The sequence below is a fragment of the Saccopteryx bilineata genome, chromosome 5 (genome assembly GCF_036850765.1).
Source record: "Saccopteryx bilineata isolate mSacBil1 chromosome 5, mSacBil1_pri_phased_curated, whole genome shotgun sequence".
In the NCBI taxonomy this organism is placed as follows: Eukaryota; Metazoa; Chordata; class Mammalia; order Chiroptera; family Emballonuridae; genus Saccopteryx; species Saccopteryx bilineata.
In genome coordinates, this window is record NC_089494.1 from 34,651,034 (window position 1) to 34,670,839 (window position 19,806).

Sequence of the window (19,806 nt, forward strand, 5' to 3'; positions counted from 1 at the left end):
AATGGCAGCTGGGAGAGACTCGTGTGGCAGGAAGTGAGTTTAGCAGAAAGGGGAGGGTTCTGAGTCCCAGGAATAAAGTCCCAGCCTGCAGCCCCAGAGCCTAGAAGAGGTGTAAGAACAGTATTTAGCTGGAAACAAGACAAGATACTGTTTGTGAGAAAGAGACTGATTTCTCAGACCCAGGATTCTTCTTAAAGGGACCGCACAGGAAACCTCTCTCACAACCACTCACCTGGGGTTCTGGGAGACAGGGAGAGAGGAAAGGACTGGAGTAGCAGGAAGAGAGTGTAATCTAGGAGGCACAGGAAGAAACATTTTGTGAGACAGCCACCCTAACCCCTGGGGCGAGTCACTCCCCAAATCTGAAGTGAATATTTCCCCTGGAAACAGCAATACCAGCAAAGGGAAGCAGGACACCAGCCAAACAAGCTCTCCTGCGACACTCAGAACACAGTGGCTTAGAAGGAGGGAGCTTTTGGGACTACAGTAGTGAGTCTTAGGGTCTGAACTGCAGCGCCCCCCACCCACACTGCTGAGAACTCGCTCAAGGGCGGGCAGCAGTGGGATGTGGAAGTGCAGTTCTGTCAGCAAGGGCAGAAGCTGGCTGGCCACCACTGAAGCCCAGGTGTGAGCTCAGTCTTGCCCAGCTGGGGAGGAGGGGATGTGCAGAAATGGTCAAGCCCAGCTCCGAGCCACCTGCAATCCAGCATGCGGGGGAAGGGCAGGAGCCATGGAAGGGGTGGAGACCCATCCTTGAGCAAGGGCACAGGAGCACAGCCTTGCCCCAGCTATGGAACCAAGGCCTGTGGCCTGACTTGGGAGCCGGTTCCTCCCATAGGGGTAGAGCCAAAAGCCCAGAACAGGTGGAGTCCCACTTCTGAGCGTGGGCATGCAGTCCCGCCCGGCCTGTGGAACCAAGGCTTGCAGCCTTCCCACAAGTGGGCTCCTCCTGTAGGGGCTGGGCAAAAGCCCAGAATCAGGTGGAGACCCACAGCTGAGCAAAGGTGCTCACCCCTGTCCTCAGGGCCAAGCATAACGCCACCCAAAGGGGCAGGGCAAAGGCCAAGGCTACCGAGGTTTGTACACCTGAGCATGTGATCACAGCCTCTCCCGTGAAGGAGAGGCAGAAACCACAGCAACAGCCCCAGTGGGCAGGCATTGGCAACGCCCATACCCAAATGCCGTAGGCAGCAACAGCAGAGGCGGAGGTGGGCCTGCAGACAGACCACACCTAAGGCACACAGAGGCCACACCCAGTGGACTCTAGTGGCCAAAATCTTCTTTTACACAGACAAAATGAGAAGGCAGAGAAGTGCAATACAAATGAATCAAGAGAAATCCCCAGAAAAGGACCTGAATGAGTCAGATATAACCAAATTACCAGATGCAGAGTTTAAAATAATGATTGTTAGGATGCTCAAAGATATTAGAACAACAATTGATGGTCATTACGAACACCTAAATAGATAGCAAATATAAAAAAGTACATTGAAATAATAAAAAAGAATCAGTCAGAAATGACAAATACAAAATCTGAAATAAAGAACACAATGGAAGGAATTAAAAGCAGGACGGATGAAGCTGAGAATCGAATCAGAGAGTTAGAGGACAAGATAAATGAAAGCATGGAAGAAGAGCAGAAAAAAGAAAAAAGACTCAAAAAGTCTGAGGAAACCCTAAGAGAGCTCTGTGACAACATGAAGAAAAATAACATCTGCATCATAGGGGTTCCTGAAGAAGAAAAGAAAGAACAAGGGATAGAGACTTTGTTCAAACATATCATAGCTGAAAACTTCCCTCAATTAAGGCAGGAAAACATCTCACAAGTTCAAAAAGTACAGAGAACTCCATTAAAGAGAAACCCAAAGAAATCTACACCAAGACACATCGTAATTAAAATAACAAAGCTAAGTGATAAAAAGAAAATATTAAAAGCTGCTAGAAAAAAAATACCTATCACCTACAAAGGAGCCCCCATAGGGATGACTTCTGACTTCTCAACAGAAACACTTGAGGCCAGAAGGGAATGGCAAGAAATATTCAAAGTAATGCAGAACAAGAGCCTACAACCAAGACTACTTTATCCAGCAAGGCTATTGTTTAAAATTGAAGGAGAAATAAAAAGCTTTCTAGACAAAAAAAACCCTCAAGAAATTCACTACAACCAAACCAAGGATGCAAGAAATGCTAAGGGGCCTGTTGTAAACAGATCAAAGGAGAAAAAGAATATAGCAAAATAGGAATACAGTTTTAAAGAATAAAATGGCAATAAACAACTACATATAAATAATAACCTTAAATGTAAATGGATTAAACGATCCAATCAAAAGGCATAGGGCAGCTGCGTGGATAAGAAAACAGGACCCATACATATGCTATCTACAAGAGACACACTTTAAAACAAAAGGTGCACATAGACTGAAGATAAAAGGATGGAAAAAATATTTCACGCAAATGAAAATAAAAAAAAAAGCTGGGGTAGCAATACTTATATCAGACAAAATGGACTTTAAAACAAAGGATATAGTAAGAGATAAAGAAGGTCACTACATAATGATAAAGGGAGCAATCCAACAGGAAGATATAACCGTTATAAATATCTACGTACCTAATACAGGAGCACCTAAATATATAAAGCAGACTTTGATGGACTTAAAGGGTGAGAGCAACAGCAATACTATAATCGTAGGGGATTTCAATACCCCACTAACGTCACTAGATAGATCCTCAAGAAAGAAAAGTAACAAAGAAACAGCAGACTTAAAGGACATACTACATCAACTCAATTTAATAGATATCTTCAGAACCTTTCACCCTAAAGCAGCAGAATATACATTCTTTGTATATTCTCAAAGTGCTCATGATACATTATCTAGGATAGACCACATGTTAGGGCACACAAGCAGTCTCAACAAATTTAAGAAGATTGAAGTGATATCGAGCACTTTCTCTGATCACAATGGCATGAAACTAGAAATCAACCACAACAGAAAAACTGAAAAATACCCAAACACTTGGAAACTAAATAGCATGTTATTAAATAACTAATGGGTTAACAATGAGATCAAAGTAGAAATAAAAAAGTTCCTAGAAACGAACGATAACAAGCATACATCAACTCAAAATTTATGGGACACAGCAAAAGCAGTCCTGATAGGGAAGTTCATAGCATTACAGGCATACCTTAAAAATCTAGAAAAAGCTCAAATAAACAAATTGACCCTGCATCTAAAAGCACTAGAGAAAGAACAGCAAGTAAAGCCCAGAGGTAGTAGAAGGAAGAAAATAATAAAGATCAGAGCAGAAATAAATGACATAGAGGCTAAAAAACAATACAGAGGATCAATGAAACTAGGAGCTGGTTCTTTGAAAAGATAGACAAAATCAATGAACCTTTAACCAGACTCACCAAGAAAAAAAGAGCAAGGACTCAAATAAATAAAATTAGAAATGAGAGTGGAGAAATAACAACTGACACAACAGAAATACAAAATATTGTAAGAAAATACTATGAAGAACTGTATGCCAAAAAACTAGACAACCTAGATAAAATGGACAAATTCCTTGAAACATATAATCTTCCAAAAATTAATCTGGAAGAATCAGAAAACTTAAACAGACCAATTAAACAGTTATCAAAAAATTCCCAAAAAAGAAAAGTCCGGGGCCTGATGGCTTCACAAGTGATTTTTACCAAATATTCAAAGAAGAACTAACTCTTATCCTTCTCAAGCTATTTCAAAAAATTCAAGAGGAAGGAAGACTTCCAAGCTCCTTTTATGAGGCGAGTATAATTCTGATTCCAAAACCAGGCAAAGACAACACAAAGAAAGAAAATTATAGGCCAATATCCCTGATGAATTTAGATGCTAAAATCCTCAACAAAATATTAGCAAACCGGACCCAGCAATATATGAAAAAAATCATACACCATGATCAAGTGGGATTTATTCTGGGGAGGCAAGGCTGGTACAATATTTGTAAATCAATCAATGTGATTCATCACATAAACAAAAGGAAGGATAAAAACCACATGATAATTTCAATAGATGCAGAAAAAGCATTTGATAAAATCTAGCACCTGTTCATGATCAAAACTCTCAGCAAAGTGGGAATACAGGGAACATACCTCAACATGATAAAGACCATCTATGACAAACCCACAGCCAACATCATACTCAATGGGCAAAAATTAAAAGCAATCCCCTTAAGATCAGGAAAATGGCAGGGGTGCTCCCTTTCACCACTCTTATTCAACATAGTTCTGGAAGTCCTAGCCACAGCAATCAGACAAGAAAAAGAAATAAAAGGCATCCAAATTGGAAAAGAAGAAATAAAACTATCATTATTTGCAGATGATATGATATTGTATATAGAAAACCCTAACATCAGTCAAAAAGCTGCTAGACCTGATAAATGTATTCAGCAAGGTGGCAGGATATGAAGTTAATACTCAGAAATCAGAGGCATTTTTATACACTAACAATGAACTATCAGAAAGAGAAATAAGGAAGCAATCCCCTTTTGTATTGCAACCAAAAAATAAAGTACCTAGGAATAAATTTAACCAGGGAGATTAAAGATTTGTACTTGGAAAATTATAAAACATTGATAAAAGAAATCAGGGAAGATACAAACAAGTGGAAGCATATACCGTGCTCATGGTTAGGAAGAATAAACATCATTAAAATGTCTATATTACCCAAAGCAATTTATAAATTCAATGCAATACCGATTAAAATACCAACTACTTACTTCAAAGATATTGAACACATATTCCAAAAGTTTATATGGAACCAAAGAGAACACGAATAGCCTCAGAAATCTTGAAAAGAAAGAATAAAGTGGGAGGTATCACACTTCATGATATCAAGTTATACTACAAGGCCATTGTACTCAAAACAGCTTGGTACTGGCATAAGAACAGGCATATAGATCAACGGAACAGAACTGAGAACCCAGAAATAAACCCACAGCTCTATGAACAACTGATATTTGACAAAGGAGGTAAGAGCATACAATGGAGTAAAGACAACCTCTTTAATAAATGGTGTTGGGAAAATTGGACAGCGACCTGCAAAAAAAAAATGAAACTAGACCACCAACTTACACCATTCACAAAAATAAACTCAAAATGGATAAAAGACTTAAATGTAAGCCGTGAAACCATAAGTATCTTAGAAGAAAACATAGGCAGTAAGCTCTCCGACATTTCTCGCAGCAATATATTTGCCGATTTATCTTCACAGGCAAGTGAAATAAAGGACAGGATAAACAAATGGGACTATATCAAACTAAAAAGCTTCTGCACAGCTAAAGACAATAAGAATAGAATAAAAAGACAAACTACACAATGGGAGAATAGTCTACGGCCATACCACCCTGAACGCGCCCGATCTCGTCTGATCTCGGAAGCTAAGCAGGGTCGGGCCTGGTTAGTACTTGGATGGGAGAAGAACACAATGGGAGAATATATTTGACAATTTGTCTGATAAGGGGTTAATAACCAAAATTTATAAAGAACTTGTAAAACTCAATACCAGGAAGACAAACAATCCAATCAAAAATGGGCAAAAGAAATGAATAGACACTTCTCCAAAGAGGACATACAGATGGCCAATAGGCATATGAAAAAATGCTCAACATCACTTATCATTAGAGAAATGCAAATTAAACCCACAATGAGATATCACCTCACACTAGTCAGAATGGTGCTCATCAACAAAACAACACAGAATAAGTGCTGGCGAGGATGTGGAGAAAAGGGAGCCCTCCTGCACTGCTGGTGGGAATACAGACTGGTGCAGCCACTGTGCAAAACAGTATGGAGATTTCTCAAGAAATTAAAAATCGAACTGCCTTTTGGCCCAGCTATACCACTTTTAAGAATATACCCCAAGAACACCATAGCACTGTTTGAATAGAAGAAATGCACCCCCATGTTTATGGCAGCATTGTTCACAATAGCGAAGATCTGAAAACAGCCCAAGTGTCCATCAGTGGACGAGTGGATTAAAAATCTTTGTTACATATATATTATGGAATACTACTCAGCCATAAGAAATGATAACATTGGATCATTTATAACAACATGGATGGACCTTGATAACACTATACTGAGTGAAATAAGTAAATCAGAAAAAACTATGAACTGTATGATTCCATACAGAGGTGGGACATTAAAATGAGACACAGAGACATGGACAAGAGTATTGGGGTTATGGGGTGGGGGAGAAGAGAGGGAGGGGGTTAGGGGAGGGGAGGGGCACAAAGAAAACCAGTTAGAATGTGATGGAATACAATTGGACTTTGGGTGATGGGAATGCAGCGTAATCAAATGTCAAATTAATGTAGAGATGTTTTTTCTGAACATATGGACCCTGATTTATCAATGTCACCCCATTAAAATTAATTTAAAAAAAGACTGACAATAACAACAGAACAATGAAACTTTCATAATTGTTAATAAGAATAAAATTGAAACAATTTCTTTTAAAATTTGGCATTAAGTACTAAAGGCAAATATATAAAAACAGTAATATTTGGCAACTCTATTCCTATTTCTATTGGAAATGAATTATGTTCACTAAAAGACATGTATAACAGTGTTGACACATTCAACCTGTAGAGAAATTTTATGAGTTTGTTGGAGCAAAACTGATGACATTGTTGGGAAACAATATCTCTAATGCTCCAGAAATGACAGTTTTGGGCCCTGGCCAGTTGGCTCAGTGGTAGAGTGTTTGCCCAGTGTGTGGATGTCCTGAGTTCGATTCCTGGTCAAGGCACACAGGAGAAGTACCATCTGCATCTCCAGCCCTCCCCCACCCCTTCTCTCTTTTTTCTCTCCTTCTTGCAGCCATGCTTGATTGGTTTGAGAGCACTGGTCCTCGGCACTGAAGTCTCTGCCTCAGATACTAGAAATAGCTTAATTGCAAGCATGGCCCCAGATGAGCAGAGCATTGGCCCCAGACTGGGTTTGCTAGGTGGATTCCAGTTGGGGCACATGAAAGAGTCTGTCTTTCTATCTCTCCTCCTCTCACTTGGAAAAGAAAAAAAACAAAGAAATGACAGTTTTGCAGTTTCTTATATACATTTGGAATTAAGAATGGAATGTAAATAAAATTACATAAGAATGGGAAAAAGCAAGGAGGGGATTGATTACAGGATAGTTAACAAGATGTGCTTTCTTGAGGGTGTTAAATATCTGAAGGGTCTAAAAAATCCCAATGCACAAAAACATTGGATAGGGCTTGCTTAAGGCAAAGATAAAACTTTTACTAAAGAAGGTATATGCCTGGATTATCACTACTCACCATGTTTGAAATTTACAATCAGATCACCCTGTGAGATTACTTTTGGTTACATTTATCATAGCACCCCCTTTTTGACCACAACAGTGTTTTTGAAACTTTATTCATAATAATCCCTAGTTGAAACCAACTCAAAAGTCCATCAATGGTAGGATATATAAGTAATTTGTGGAATATTTATACAATGAAATGCTCCTGAACAATGAAAAGCAACTACTGATCTATGCAACAACATGGATGAATCTTCTATACACAATGTTGAATAAAAGAAGTAGACACAGAAGAAGTTACACTCTACTTTTCATTTATATGAAGTTTAAAACAGGTAAAACTGATCTACAGTGATGATAGTTAGAATAGTTGGAAGATTACTGACCGAGAGGCGGCACAAGGAAGCTTTCTAGGGTGCTAGAAATGTTCTATATCTTGAAGTGGGTAGTATTTGCATAGATTTTTACATATGTAAAATTTTATCGAACTGCATTCCTTTATTAATAAGTCTACTTAGTTAACTTTATTTAAAAATCATACTAGGGTTGAGAAGTTCTGCCTTAGATTTTCAGTGTTACTTTTTGGCTCAACATCACTTACCTTCAATGATTTGATCAACATATTTGAAGGCTTGCTCTACGTTGCCTTGCTCAATTTGTTTATCAGTGAAAAGAAATGAATTGTGTTCTAGGGCTTGCTGCAGGGAAGAAATAAACCAAAACAAAAAATATATATATTTATGTTTTTACATTCTAACAAGCCACTCAAACCCATCAAAATGCCATGCTCCTGCTCTATCCGATCTTCACACATCAAGACAATCTGAGCAATCTGGAGTCACAGAAATTGGGTTACAATGCTTTACAGGCATTGATGACTACTTAGCCTTGTGCAGGGCTTGGACGAAGAGCTGGAGGGGAAGCAGGGCCAGGAACAAGGATTTACAAAACACAATCCTATCCTCTGGTTTGCTGAGTGATGACCTTGGGCAGTTTGGTATTAAGGTGCCAACTTTGTGGAGAAGGGGCAGATAACAGATCAAAGAGAGATCGAAAAGGAGGAGCCTGGTGAGGCAGGGAATGCTCTGGAATGGCCTGTGTAGGTGACCTAAATTAGGTGCTGAACTGCACAGGATTAGGACAGTTCAAGAAGAGACTATGAGGTATCATTTGACATCAAAGGCACCTCATATGTAGTTTGAGGTTAAAGCTCAGCTGAGGGGCCAAGATGAGAAAAAGGCCAGGCTGGCTGGGAGAGGTTTTCTAACAAGAAGCAGTTGGATGAGCTTCAAAGGTGAAGTGAGGTTGGATATAAAAGACCTTGAGTTCCATATACAAGAACCTTATCTAAGGGACATTGTGTGTATGTGTGTGTTTGTGTGTGTGTGTGTGTATTTTTAAGTCATGTGATGAACTTTGTGTCTTAGAAAGTTAATGTGGTGGTAAATATTTTTAGATGAAATCCAAGAGCTTCTTTAAGTGATTATTGTAGTAAATCTGACAAAAAGGTGGTGAGGACTGGGCTGGAGGGTGGGAAGGGGTAAAAGTGAGAATACAAAGAAAGGACCAATTTAAGAGGCATTTTAAAGATAGCTGGAAAAGACTTCCCAAATGTTGGGAAGAACAGGGGAGAATCAAAGAGGATGATGGAGACTGTATCCACTTGGCCGGTTTCATATTGCTTATGCATGCATCTATCCCTCCACCGCAGCCATTTACTGCATACTTACTCTGCATTTAGTGCTTGGCTAAGCACCAGAGATTTAACACCATGAACATGTTTTTTACCTTATTAATAACAACAACTAAAACAAAATAACAGCTAACCTTTATTAAAGCATCGCACATTCCAGGTACTGTTTTAAGCATTTTATGTGTATTCTCTCATTAAAACCTTATGATGGTCTTTTGATATAGGTACTTTCATAGTTCCCATTTTACAGATGAGAAAGCTGAGATATGATGAATTTAAGCAACTTGTCAAAGCTTTGATTTACTAGCCTATTAAATGAATCTGAGTATTTTATCTCCAGAGCTTGTGCTCTAGCAGGAATTGGGTAAGAGACAGAGAAGACCCAAGCTGTAATTCGGTAAATGTTCTGAGTTTCACAGTGCTCTGGATTTTCCCACTGACTGCTTTTGTATGTGAGGCCATAAGGACCTTCCTCTGGAATTACCTATCCGTACATGAGCCTATGCTTTGGCCAGAGCCACGCGAGGAAAAGAGGACACAGGAAGGAAAGGAACACCAGGCGAGAAAATTCTCAGTATTGTGTCCAAGGTGCAGAGTGCTGAAGCTTTCTCCCTAAAACTCTAGGTGACTCTGAACAAAGTACAGTATAGACAAAACCCAATTTATACTATTTTGTGACTCCCTGGATTCAATTCTGCCAAAAGTACATCACCCTAGTCATTCTTGAAGATAACAAAGCAGCCTGAATACCTCTATTGTGATAATCTTAGGTTCTATGTCTTCATAAGCAATCTTCACTTTTTTAGCGGCGTTTTTTGCATGCGCATAGGTATCTGCAGCCACAGCACAGATGATCTGACCCACGCAAATGACCTGCAGAAAACCCACATGCATGTAATTAGCTAAAACATAGAATCACTAAAATGGACTTACTGTTTCCAAATTTTTACATTTACCCACTGGGTCCTGTGACTAAAAAAAACATTATTTTCAGACCTGGCCGGTTGGCTCAGTGGTAGAGCATTGGCCCAGCATGTGGAAGTCCTAGATTTGATTCCTGGCCAAAGCACACAGGAGAAGTGCCTATCTGCTTCTCCACCCTTTACCCTCTGCTTTTTCTCTGTTTCTTCCCCTCCCGCAGCCAAGGCTCCATGGGAGCAAAGTTGGCCCGGGTGCTGTTGATGGCTCCATGGCCTCTGCCTTAGGTGCTAGAATGGCTCCGGTTGCAGCAGAACAACACCCCAGATAAGCTTAGCATCACCCCCCAGTAAGCATGCCAGGTGGATCTCAGTCAGGTGCCTGCAGGAGTCTGTCTGTCTGTGACACCCCTGATTCTCACTTCAGAAAAACAAACAAACAAACAAATAAATAAAAGAAACATTATTTTCTACTTATAGAATAAATTTAAAAGAAAGGCTTGAGTACGATTAAGGGGGTAAAAGAATTGAATGCAGATATAAGCTATATCTGGCCTTTGATTGTCTTCTGCTGCATTCTTCCCCATTCCCAGATCACCCATGGTACTCCAGTCATATTGAAATTCTTGAAGTTCTGAATGTTCTTTTATTGCTTCTATGTTGTCCTATATTGCTTCTCTGACTTTTATAACTTTTCTTTAGAAGCCTTCCTTGAGAGGGATTATGGTTTTTGTTAGAAGCTCACAAGGGTCTACAATTCCAAATAAATTTGAGCATCACTGAGGTGGAGTCATTGGTTCTCTGAATGTATGACATGCCATTTTCAGCAAAGTATTTGAATCACAAGCCGCATACAAACCACACACCTCATTCTGTGCATAGAGAACCTCTCCGTGATAATTATTATCTCCCGGAACATCGTCTGCGGTGATCACATCAACAACACCTGGAAGTGCCAGGGCTTCTGAAACATCAATGGATCTAGGAGAGGATATTTTAAAGTACACATTAAAGTTGCAAAGGTAAGTTCAGGGTAACGCACAAATGATTTCTCAAACACAGGAAAAAACTACAATGGACCGCATATAAATCATGGGCAGCATTCTACATTGGTGTTCTGACTCTTGGCCATAAGTGCCTTTTTTTTTTTTTTATCTTAACTACTTTCAAAATGACTGAGTCCCATCCAGAAAAAGAAATAAACACTCCTACCTGACATAAATATTCAGTAAGTTCTCAATTTGTTTATAACATTGTTAACATATTTCAGTAACTTATAGGAACATCTTTGATTTCCTTACGTGATCTTTGCGTGAGCTCTGGTGCTGGTAACTACAGCCAGGAAGAGTTCTTGGGCGATGGGGGGCATGTCATCAACATACACAGCTTCCCCGGTGGCGTGTTTAATGGCTGACTGGTGCATGATTGGGTGGCCGATCGGATCTTGTGGGGGTTGGTGGGGATCCACACACTGTTAATGAACAGAGCATGTTATTTTACTGCCAGATAAGCTCCTGCCCTGAAAATTGGGTCAGATATATCTGGTTTAAATGTAAGTCATGAGAAGCTAGAGGCAATTGTGTATCCATATCCATGAGTGAGAGTTAACAAATATCCACTGAGAATTAAAGTAAAGAATATATTCTTGGTTACAGCCTCTTCCCCTCATCTCTCCAGGCCCCCACTTCTCCTTCCCAGAAGGAGACATTGTTCCTGTCCTTGAGAATTCTACAACCTTGTTGTGAAATCAAAATACATACATTAAAATAATATGATCAGTTTCATAGAGTACTAGAGAATAATGCACATAACTTATATGGTGCAAGGAAAATACAGTTTCCTGGGAGACTCAGGGTGGTTGTAATAAAACAGGGAAGACTTTTTAGAAGCAGTAAATGTTGAGTCGGGTTTAAAAGAATGGACCAACTCTGGAAGGAAAAGGAGAAAATTTTAAGCTACAAAACTGAAATTAGCGAAGAAGGGATATTCACAATTAAATTCCTTGTTTAGTCTTAAGTAAAAACATAAAAGCTAAACCAAACTCGTCATGTGTGGGTGACATTGGGTAGCATCAATTGGTTTTAGTAGACTTTATTTTTACAAGTAACACAAAATATACCTATTGAAAAAAAGGAAGTACATGCATAATGTATACATCTGAATGAATAAACAGATTAAAAAAACAAAACGCTACCCACCAACCTGGAACATCTGAACTCCTTGGGGTGTTTCTATGGGGAAATTTTCTAGAGCACTCACGAACTTTTCTGGGATATCAGGAAACTTCTGGGGATCCTTAAAAGAAGATCATATCACATTTAATTTTACAATCTGAGTGACTAGCTTAAAAAAACATATATAGAAATAGGGTTCTCTGAGAAATTAGATTCCAGTTCTGCTGGGAGAGAGCCCTGAGCTTCAAGTTTCCTAGGTCGGTAGCAGTTGTTTGAAGAACACTACATCTACTTATGCACACCATAAAGTGAATGTTACATCCAGGAAGTAAAGAATTTCACATCACAACAAGGTCACCTTTTCGAATGAGTGGAAGTATGCACACTTTTAAATAGACTCTGTCATTTCAAATCCACACCAATCTACTGGGCATGTATCTCAAAGACACAACAGAGGGAGTGGACAAAGATGACTTGTGAGCCATGCACAAGGATTTCTAATAACAGATGATTTGTGATAGTGAAGAAACTAAAATTAAACTAAACACCCAACCACAGGGAAATAGCTAAACAAATTATGGTATATCCATAAGATATAATATTCGTAGTCATTAAAAATGATTTTGTAGAAGTGTATTTATTGACATTGAAAAATGCTCACGAAGTACAGTTAAGTGAAAAAAAATAGTTACAAAACTTTGTTTACAGTATGGTCCTTTCTTTATTTAAAAAACATAAAAGCATACATTCAAATATTAATCATGGGATAACTAGAGTTGATTTTTAAAAATTTTCCTTTTTGTATTGTAAATTCTTCAATGATAGAATATAAAACATAATAGAATATGTGATATGTTAGAGAATATATGATAATATCCAGTAGATATTAAAGAAACATATATTTACTAGATTACAGGGTGGGGCAAAAGTTGGTTTACAACTAGAGTTGATTTTTAAAAATTTTCCTTTTCTGTATTGTAAATTCTTCAACAATGATAGAATATAAAACATAATAGAATATGTGATATGTTAGAGAATATATGATAATATCCAGTAGATATTAAAGAAACATATATTTACTAGATTACAGGGTGGGGCAAAAGTTTATTTTTGTATTATTATTTTTAAATTATTGTATTATTTTCATATGAACACCTGTAAGCCTACTTTTACTTCACCCTGTATATCTAATAATATATTAGATATATATTGATCATATTTTTAATTGTGGCTATTAATGCTTTTTATTGTTATTGGTCACCCAGAATTGGGGACTCGGCTCTCTCCCCAGTGCAGAGGACTGAGCAGGAGAGGGAGAGACGGAAGGGACAGTGAAGTCTGTTGTGCTTTGGGGAGGCTGGCGGGACCTGTGCTGGGTGGGAGTCCTGGTGGGTGCAGCCCTCGGAGCTTTCAGGGAGGGCTCGGCGTGGGCCCATCCTCTGTCTTCCTCCCCTGTCTGGGTCCTCTGGCTGAGAGTTCCTCACTGCAGGGAGCTTCTCCTGTTCCCCAGTATGTCCTGTCACCTGTTGTGTCAAACTGGGAAGAACTGGTTTGGAGATAAGCAGTCTGGCACCCCGTCTTGACTTTGGCACTTGTGTTACGTCTTGGACAGGTGGCACTTCTCTCAGCAGTGGCCTCCTCATCTGTGAAATGGGGTAGTAATTGGCTTTCTTGGACAGCTTGTAGGCCAGGAGAGGAGGAGGCACACAGTCACAGACAGGACATCCTGCTCTCAGAAGCTCGTACTTTACCAGAGCAGAAAGACAAAGAAAAACAACACTATATTGTGAAATTAAGTAAAACAGTAAGAGCCCTAAATCCTTTAAGTGCACACCAGGGACTCAGTTCCTTTCTCTCACTTTCTTTAACCTTCAAGAATGTTTTTTCCCCAATGAACTCCATGTCACTGGCTTGGGAAGTTGCTGAGGGTCAGTTTGAGGGTTGCAAAGTTCCTTCTTTCTTCTATCAGGGAGGCTGCGGAGCTCAGAGGTCCTTGTGGGCAGAGCACGGACTCTCTGGATAGAGATGCCCAAAGCTTCCTCTTCATGGGGTCTGTGTTCCCATCACTGCCCATGGACGCTGGGTGTCACAAGGCCTCGGAGAAGTGGTGGACCGCTGCAGGCACCTCGGCCCTCCTCTTCAGGAGCCATTCATTCATTGATTCACTCAGCCATCCAGCAACCTATGGGATGGTTCATTTTCTGTCCACCTGGCTGGGGTATAGCATATCCACAGAGCTGGTCAAACATTGTTTCTGGGTATGTCTTTGAGGTGTTTCTTGATGACAGATTAATATACCGAAATATTATGTAACACATAATAGAATATATAATAGAACAGGATATGATACTACTAATAATAAATAATTTTAAAAAGGACTGACTGAACTAAGATAGTAAAATTCTCAGCCATACAAGAAATGTGGCTGTAGTCATTTTCCATTTTTGAGTCAACTCATGAGGTATCAAGGGGAGACTCAGTCATGTGGCCATATTTTAAGAAACTGCAGTGGAAGTCACTTTAAACTAGGCTAGGAAAGAAAAGAGTTAACAAAAATCTGGAAACAATCTAAATGTCTAAAAATAAAGAATAGGGCAAATAATAATCCATAAACTTGCCATGCAACCATATGTCATGATGTCACTGAACAATATTTAATGACATTGAAAGATGTATATGTTACTAAGTGAACTAAGCTATACTAAACAGTTCTATTGATGGCCGTGTGTGACATATCTACATACACATCCATAGGGAAGGGTTTAGAAGGATACACACAAAAATATTAATAGTGGTTCACTATGGTGATAGATTTACAAATTACTTTTCTCCTCTTTTTTGGCTTATTCACATTTTCTAAATGTTCATATTGGTATTATTTTAACAAAAATGTTATTAAGTGAGGAAAGATGTTATAATTAAGGGGTTGGTTTTTTTTGCTACTGCAGGTCAAATTGCATATTAATATTAGTCACACCAATTATAGGGCAAATGGAGTAAGGAGGTGGCCCCCTTCTCAGCCCAGGAGTGAAGGAGAAGGGAAGGAGAGGAACACAGGAGGGCGAGGAGGAAGCTGCGCACTACGCTGAGGACACAGCCCGGGTACCCACGCTGTAGTATCAAAACCAGGCAGGGGAAGGCCTTCATATGCGGACTCACACTCGGAATGGCAAGGCACCCCGAACTCCGAGAAGTCACTTACCATTTTATGCAGTCCTCGCCTCACTTTGAGGTAGAATTTGAAGAGTAAGCTGATGAGGAGGGTGCGCTTATATTCTACCATGCCGCCCTCAGCGTCCGGTGGAATGTGAATCTCATCCAGCACCAAGTGGCACGCATCACTCAGCATCTGGTCATCCCACTGCCTGGGAGGAAAGATGTCAGCATTTCACAGGAGCGGCAAAGACAGACTAAAGCGATAGAACATAGGAAGGTGGACAGCAATCTGGATCCATCTTTGAACTCAACTCAAATGTTTCACTAGCTTTCTTTAGAATCTGATGCGGTGGTTCCCAAATTTCCTTACCAAGTTCCTTTTTATTATTTAAATCTTTTTTATTATTTTTACTTTTTAATGGAGATATACTTGACATATAACATTATATTAATTTCAGGTATATAATATAATGATTCAATATTTAGATACTATATTGTATAATGATCACCACAATAAGTCTAGATAACACCCATCATCACATGTAGTACAAAGTTTCTTTCTTGTGATTAGAATTTTTAAGATCCACCCTCTTTTTACAACTTTTAGATACATAATACAGTGTTATTAACTATAGATACCATGCTGTACATTAAATTCCCATGAATTATTTATTCTATAGCTGAAAGTTTGCACTTTTACCTCCTTCACCCATCTTTCCCCCTTCCCGAGCTGCAACTACTAATCTGTTCTCTGTATCCATGAGTTTAGTTTTTGGGTTTTTTGGTATTCTACATATGATTCAGGTTATGTGATATTTGTTCTTCTCTGACTTATTTAACTTAGTATACTTTCTTCAAACTCAATTCATATTGTTGCAAATGTCAAGATTTCCTTCTTCTCAGGACTGAATAATATTCCATTATATTGATATAGCACATCTTTTAATACATGCATCTATCAACAGACACCTAAGTTGCTTCCATATCTTGATTATTCTAAATAAATGATGCAGTGAACACGAGAGTGCATATATATTTTGGGGTAGTGTGTTTATTTTCCTTGGAAAAATAGCCAGAAATAAAATCACTGGATCATATGGTAATTCTATTTTTAATTTTCTGAGGAACCCCTATACTATTTTCCACAGTGACTACACCAATATACATTCCCATCATTAAAGCCTAAATGTTCACTTTTCTACACACCCTCTCCAGCACTTATTAGTTCTTGTCTTTTTGATGATAGCCATTCAAATAGGTGTGAGTGATATTTCATTGTGGTTTTGATTTGCATTTCTCTGATAATTTAGTGATGTTGAGCACCTTTTTGTGTACCTATTGGCAATCTGTATGTTTTTTTGTTTTGTTTTGCTTTGCTTTAGTTTGTTCTGTTTTTGGAAAAACATCTATTCAGATCCTCTGCTGATTTTTTAATTGGGTTGTAGGTTTTTATTAATTTTTTTTAGTGAGAAAGGGGGGCAGAAATGAAGAGAGAGAGATGAGGAGCATTAATTCTTTGTTGTGGCACCTTAATTGTTCATTGATTGCTTTCTTATATGTGCTTTGACCAGGGGGCTCCATCAGAGTGAGTGACCCCTTGCTCAAGCCAGCAACCTTGGACTCAAGCCAGAGACCATGGGGTCATGTCTGTGATCCCACGCTCAAGCTGGTGAGCCTGCCCTCAAGCCAGATGACTCCATGCTCAAGCTGGATGAGCCTGTGCTCAAAGTGATGACTTTGTGGTTTAGAAAGTGGTTCCTCAGTATTCCAGGACAACATATTCTATCCACTGCACCACTGTTTTATTATTTTTTAACTTCATGGCCTGGGAATGTTGATTTACCTCAAATAGCGTGGGTAACAAAAGTACTGAAATCAAGAATCCCAAGGTCTGGGACTTTATCTTGTTCACTGCTATATCTCCAGCAACTGGACCGCGTCCGGCACACACACTATACAGGCAATGACTGGTAAACGACTGAATATTGATTAGAGTTGTGAGGTTTTTCACAAATAAAAGTTTCTATATCATGCTTTGGAAGCATCGATTTATTTTAGTAACTGAGAAAAAACTGATATTAAGTTTTAATTGTTGACAATGAATATGAATGATGAACAAAAATTATTGTGTAAACACTAGTTAGGAGAATTTTAAAAATTTACTCTCCAAATGCTAGAAGTAACGAGAGTGCCAAGAATAAAGCCATTTAACCATTTGAAATATTTCATCTTATTTATGTGTTTAAGGAGATTTTCAGGACTCTTAACACTGTAATAGAAATATTTACTTACTTTTCAGGTTAATTAAAAATGAAAATTTGAAGGTTATATCTACTTGTATAGGATAATGCACTCTTTTTCCAAAAATGTGGAGTCTAAAAACTGGGTGAGTCTTATATAGTAGTTGTAGGTCTTTTTTACTTGCATTTACCACTTTTTCGCGCTTGTTGCCTTTTTTTTCAAATTTCAGGCCTCCAAATTAAGGTCTGTCTCATACATGGGAGCGTCTTATGCATGGGGAAATATGGTATAATAACTAGTATATTGATCTTATTACAGAAACTGCAGTAAAAGAATCATTGTACCTTAAAAGACATTGGTCTTGGAGTTATTTTATTTTCTTTATACTTTTTTGCAGTACTTACATTTTTAAAAATAACTATATATGTATATTTTATAATCATAGAAAATTTTCTTAGTGCTAGTTCATTAAAATATTAAAATAGAAATGTCTGACTCTATGTTCTAGGTGTTGCGACATACCTCCCAATGAGCCGCTTGCAGGTTTCATTTGCAGAGATCACAGTGGGGCTGACCCTTCCATAGAATATTTTAAGGTCCTTGATTGTGTCTGTGCCATCTTCAAACCTCACACTCATCCCAGCATTGATGGTGGCAAAGGCATTCTGACTTTGGGGCATTCGCTGTCCCGACACAAAGTGCCACTGGAAATAGAAAAGCCCTCAGAACGTTTAATGCTTAGCTCTCCTGTCTGACAAAGAGACATGACTTAGATGATTCTTATAATGAAAAGGATCCTGTAAATGCACTTGAATTCTCACTCTTATTTACTCTAGTGCTGACTACATGTGAGTGCGGGCCTATGTGTTTGATTTATATTAATATTTAATCTTCATAACAACTAAACTATTTCCAAATACTCGTGAGGAAATTGAGAGGTTAAGCAACTTACACAAGGTTGCATAGTTAGTGACAGCTGGGGTTCAAATCCAAGCAGTCTGGCTCTACAGTCTACACTATCTACTTCCAACTTCAAATCAGCACAGTTGGCCCAGGGCAAGTGACTTAAATGCTTGGGTCTTAATTTTCTTTAAAATAAGATTGGGTTTGATCAGATGGTGCCTCAGGGGATGAGGGGGAATATCAGGAGATGGGGTGTTTCTCAGAGAGAACTGCCAAACCTCCATTTTAAACTAGTTTAGTGTTCTGTGTCAATTTCATTCAAATAAAGAGTTCTACTGTTAAAAAGAAAAAGCTTAAAAACCACCGCACCAAATGGTTTCCAAAGTGTTTTCCCAGTTTACATTTGTCATTTTAGGTGAAATCTTATCATTAATGATAAATATTAGAGTGACAAAATGTGTGGCCAGTGTCTCTGGTGGGGGTGAGGAAGAGGTTAACCTTACCATCACGGACCCTATCAGGGATAAAACATTTTTATTATAGAAAGCAAAGGTGATGAAGAAGTGTTTGAGACGCACATCACATTTACTTCACTGTACTGAGTGGTGAGGACTTCTCTCTCCATTCCTGCTGCCACCACCTGCTTTATTTCTCCCTCTTGTAATATTGTATTAGCCTCCTAACTATTCATTTAACCTTCAGCGTATCCTCCAATCAATTTTCCCTCTAAATTTCCAGTGGATTGATATTCCTAAAATGCCACTTTCATTAAGAATTTTCCTTGCTTTAAAGTCTTCATTGGTGCCTGAGGTCTGCTAGAACACGTACAAGCTGCCTGCTGAAGCAATTGATACGGAGTCCCAGCCTCCCGCCTAGCCTCGCTTCCTGGGCCTCCTCCAGCCACCTTGCCCTGCTGCCTGGTCTCCAAGCTGCCATTCCCCCAACCCCCACCTCCCTGCTGCACTCCCACCTCCTTCCTTCCTCTGATCTATGCTGGATTCCAACTGCTTTTCTTCCCCTTTGAACATCATCAGGGGAGGGCTAGTAGCCCCATCCCTGGAACTACTCCAGCTAATTGTCCACTTAGTTCCTGTCTAAGAGGATTGGGTATTTCCTCTTTCAAGACCTCTGTCCTAGATTTAAAGAATTTCAAAGACAAACTGTGTCTAGAAATCTGTATAGTGTCTTCTGGATTTAGCCCTGTGTTTGGTTTGCAGAGTGGGAGGTAGATAATAAACAAATAATTTTATTTAAAATGTATGGTTAATAGATGTTGTATGACTTGGAAGTATTTTATGATGATGAACATTTAGTTTACCAGAAACTTAATATAGATGAAACTGACAATAGTTTGACTCAATTTTTTGTTAAAATACATATTTATCTGAAAACAAAAAATCAGCTTATCTCATAAAAGAT

General features: G+C 38.9%; 1 protein-coding gene across 1 annotated transcript in view; it reads right to left on the reverse strand.

Annotated features, from left to right (window-relative positions):
- Positions 1-19,806, reverse strand: part of LOC136337564 (aldehyde oxidase 4-like) — an 88,587-nt gene that overhangs the window by 26,654 nt on the left and 42,127 nt on the right. Inside the window, exons 14-20 of the mRNA XM_066278903.1 lie at positions 18,007-18,188; positions 15,290-15,452; positions 12,116-12,208; positions 11,215-11,384; positions 10,780-10,894; positions 9,747-9,869; positions 7,905-8,001 (exon numbers count right to left, since the gene is read on the reverse strand). Coding sequence (XP_066135000.1) covers positions 7,905-8,001; positions 9,747-9,869; positions 10,780-10,894; positions 11,215-11,384; positions 12,116-12,208; positions 15,290-15,452; positions 18,007-18,188 — 943 coding nt within the window. The remainder of the gene's footprint in view (positions 1-7,904; positions 8,002-9,746; positions 9,870-10,779; positions 10,895-11,214; positions 11,385-12,115; positions 12,209-15,289; positions 15,453-18,006; positions 18,189-19,806) is intronic.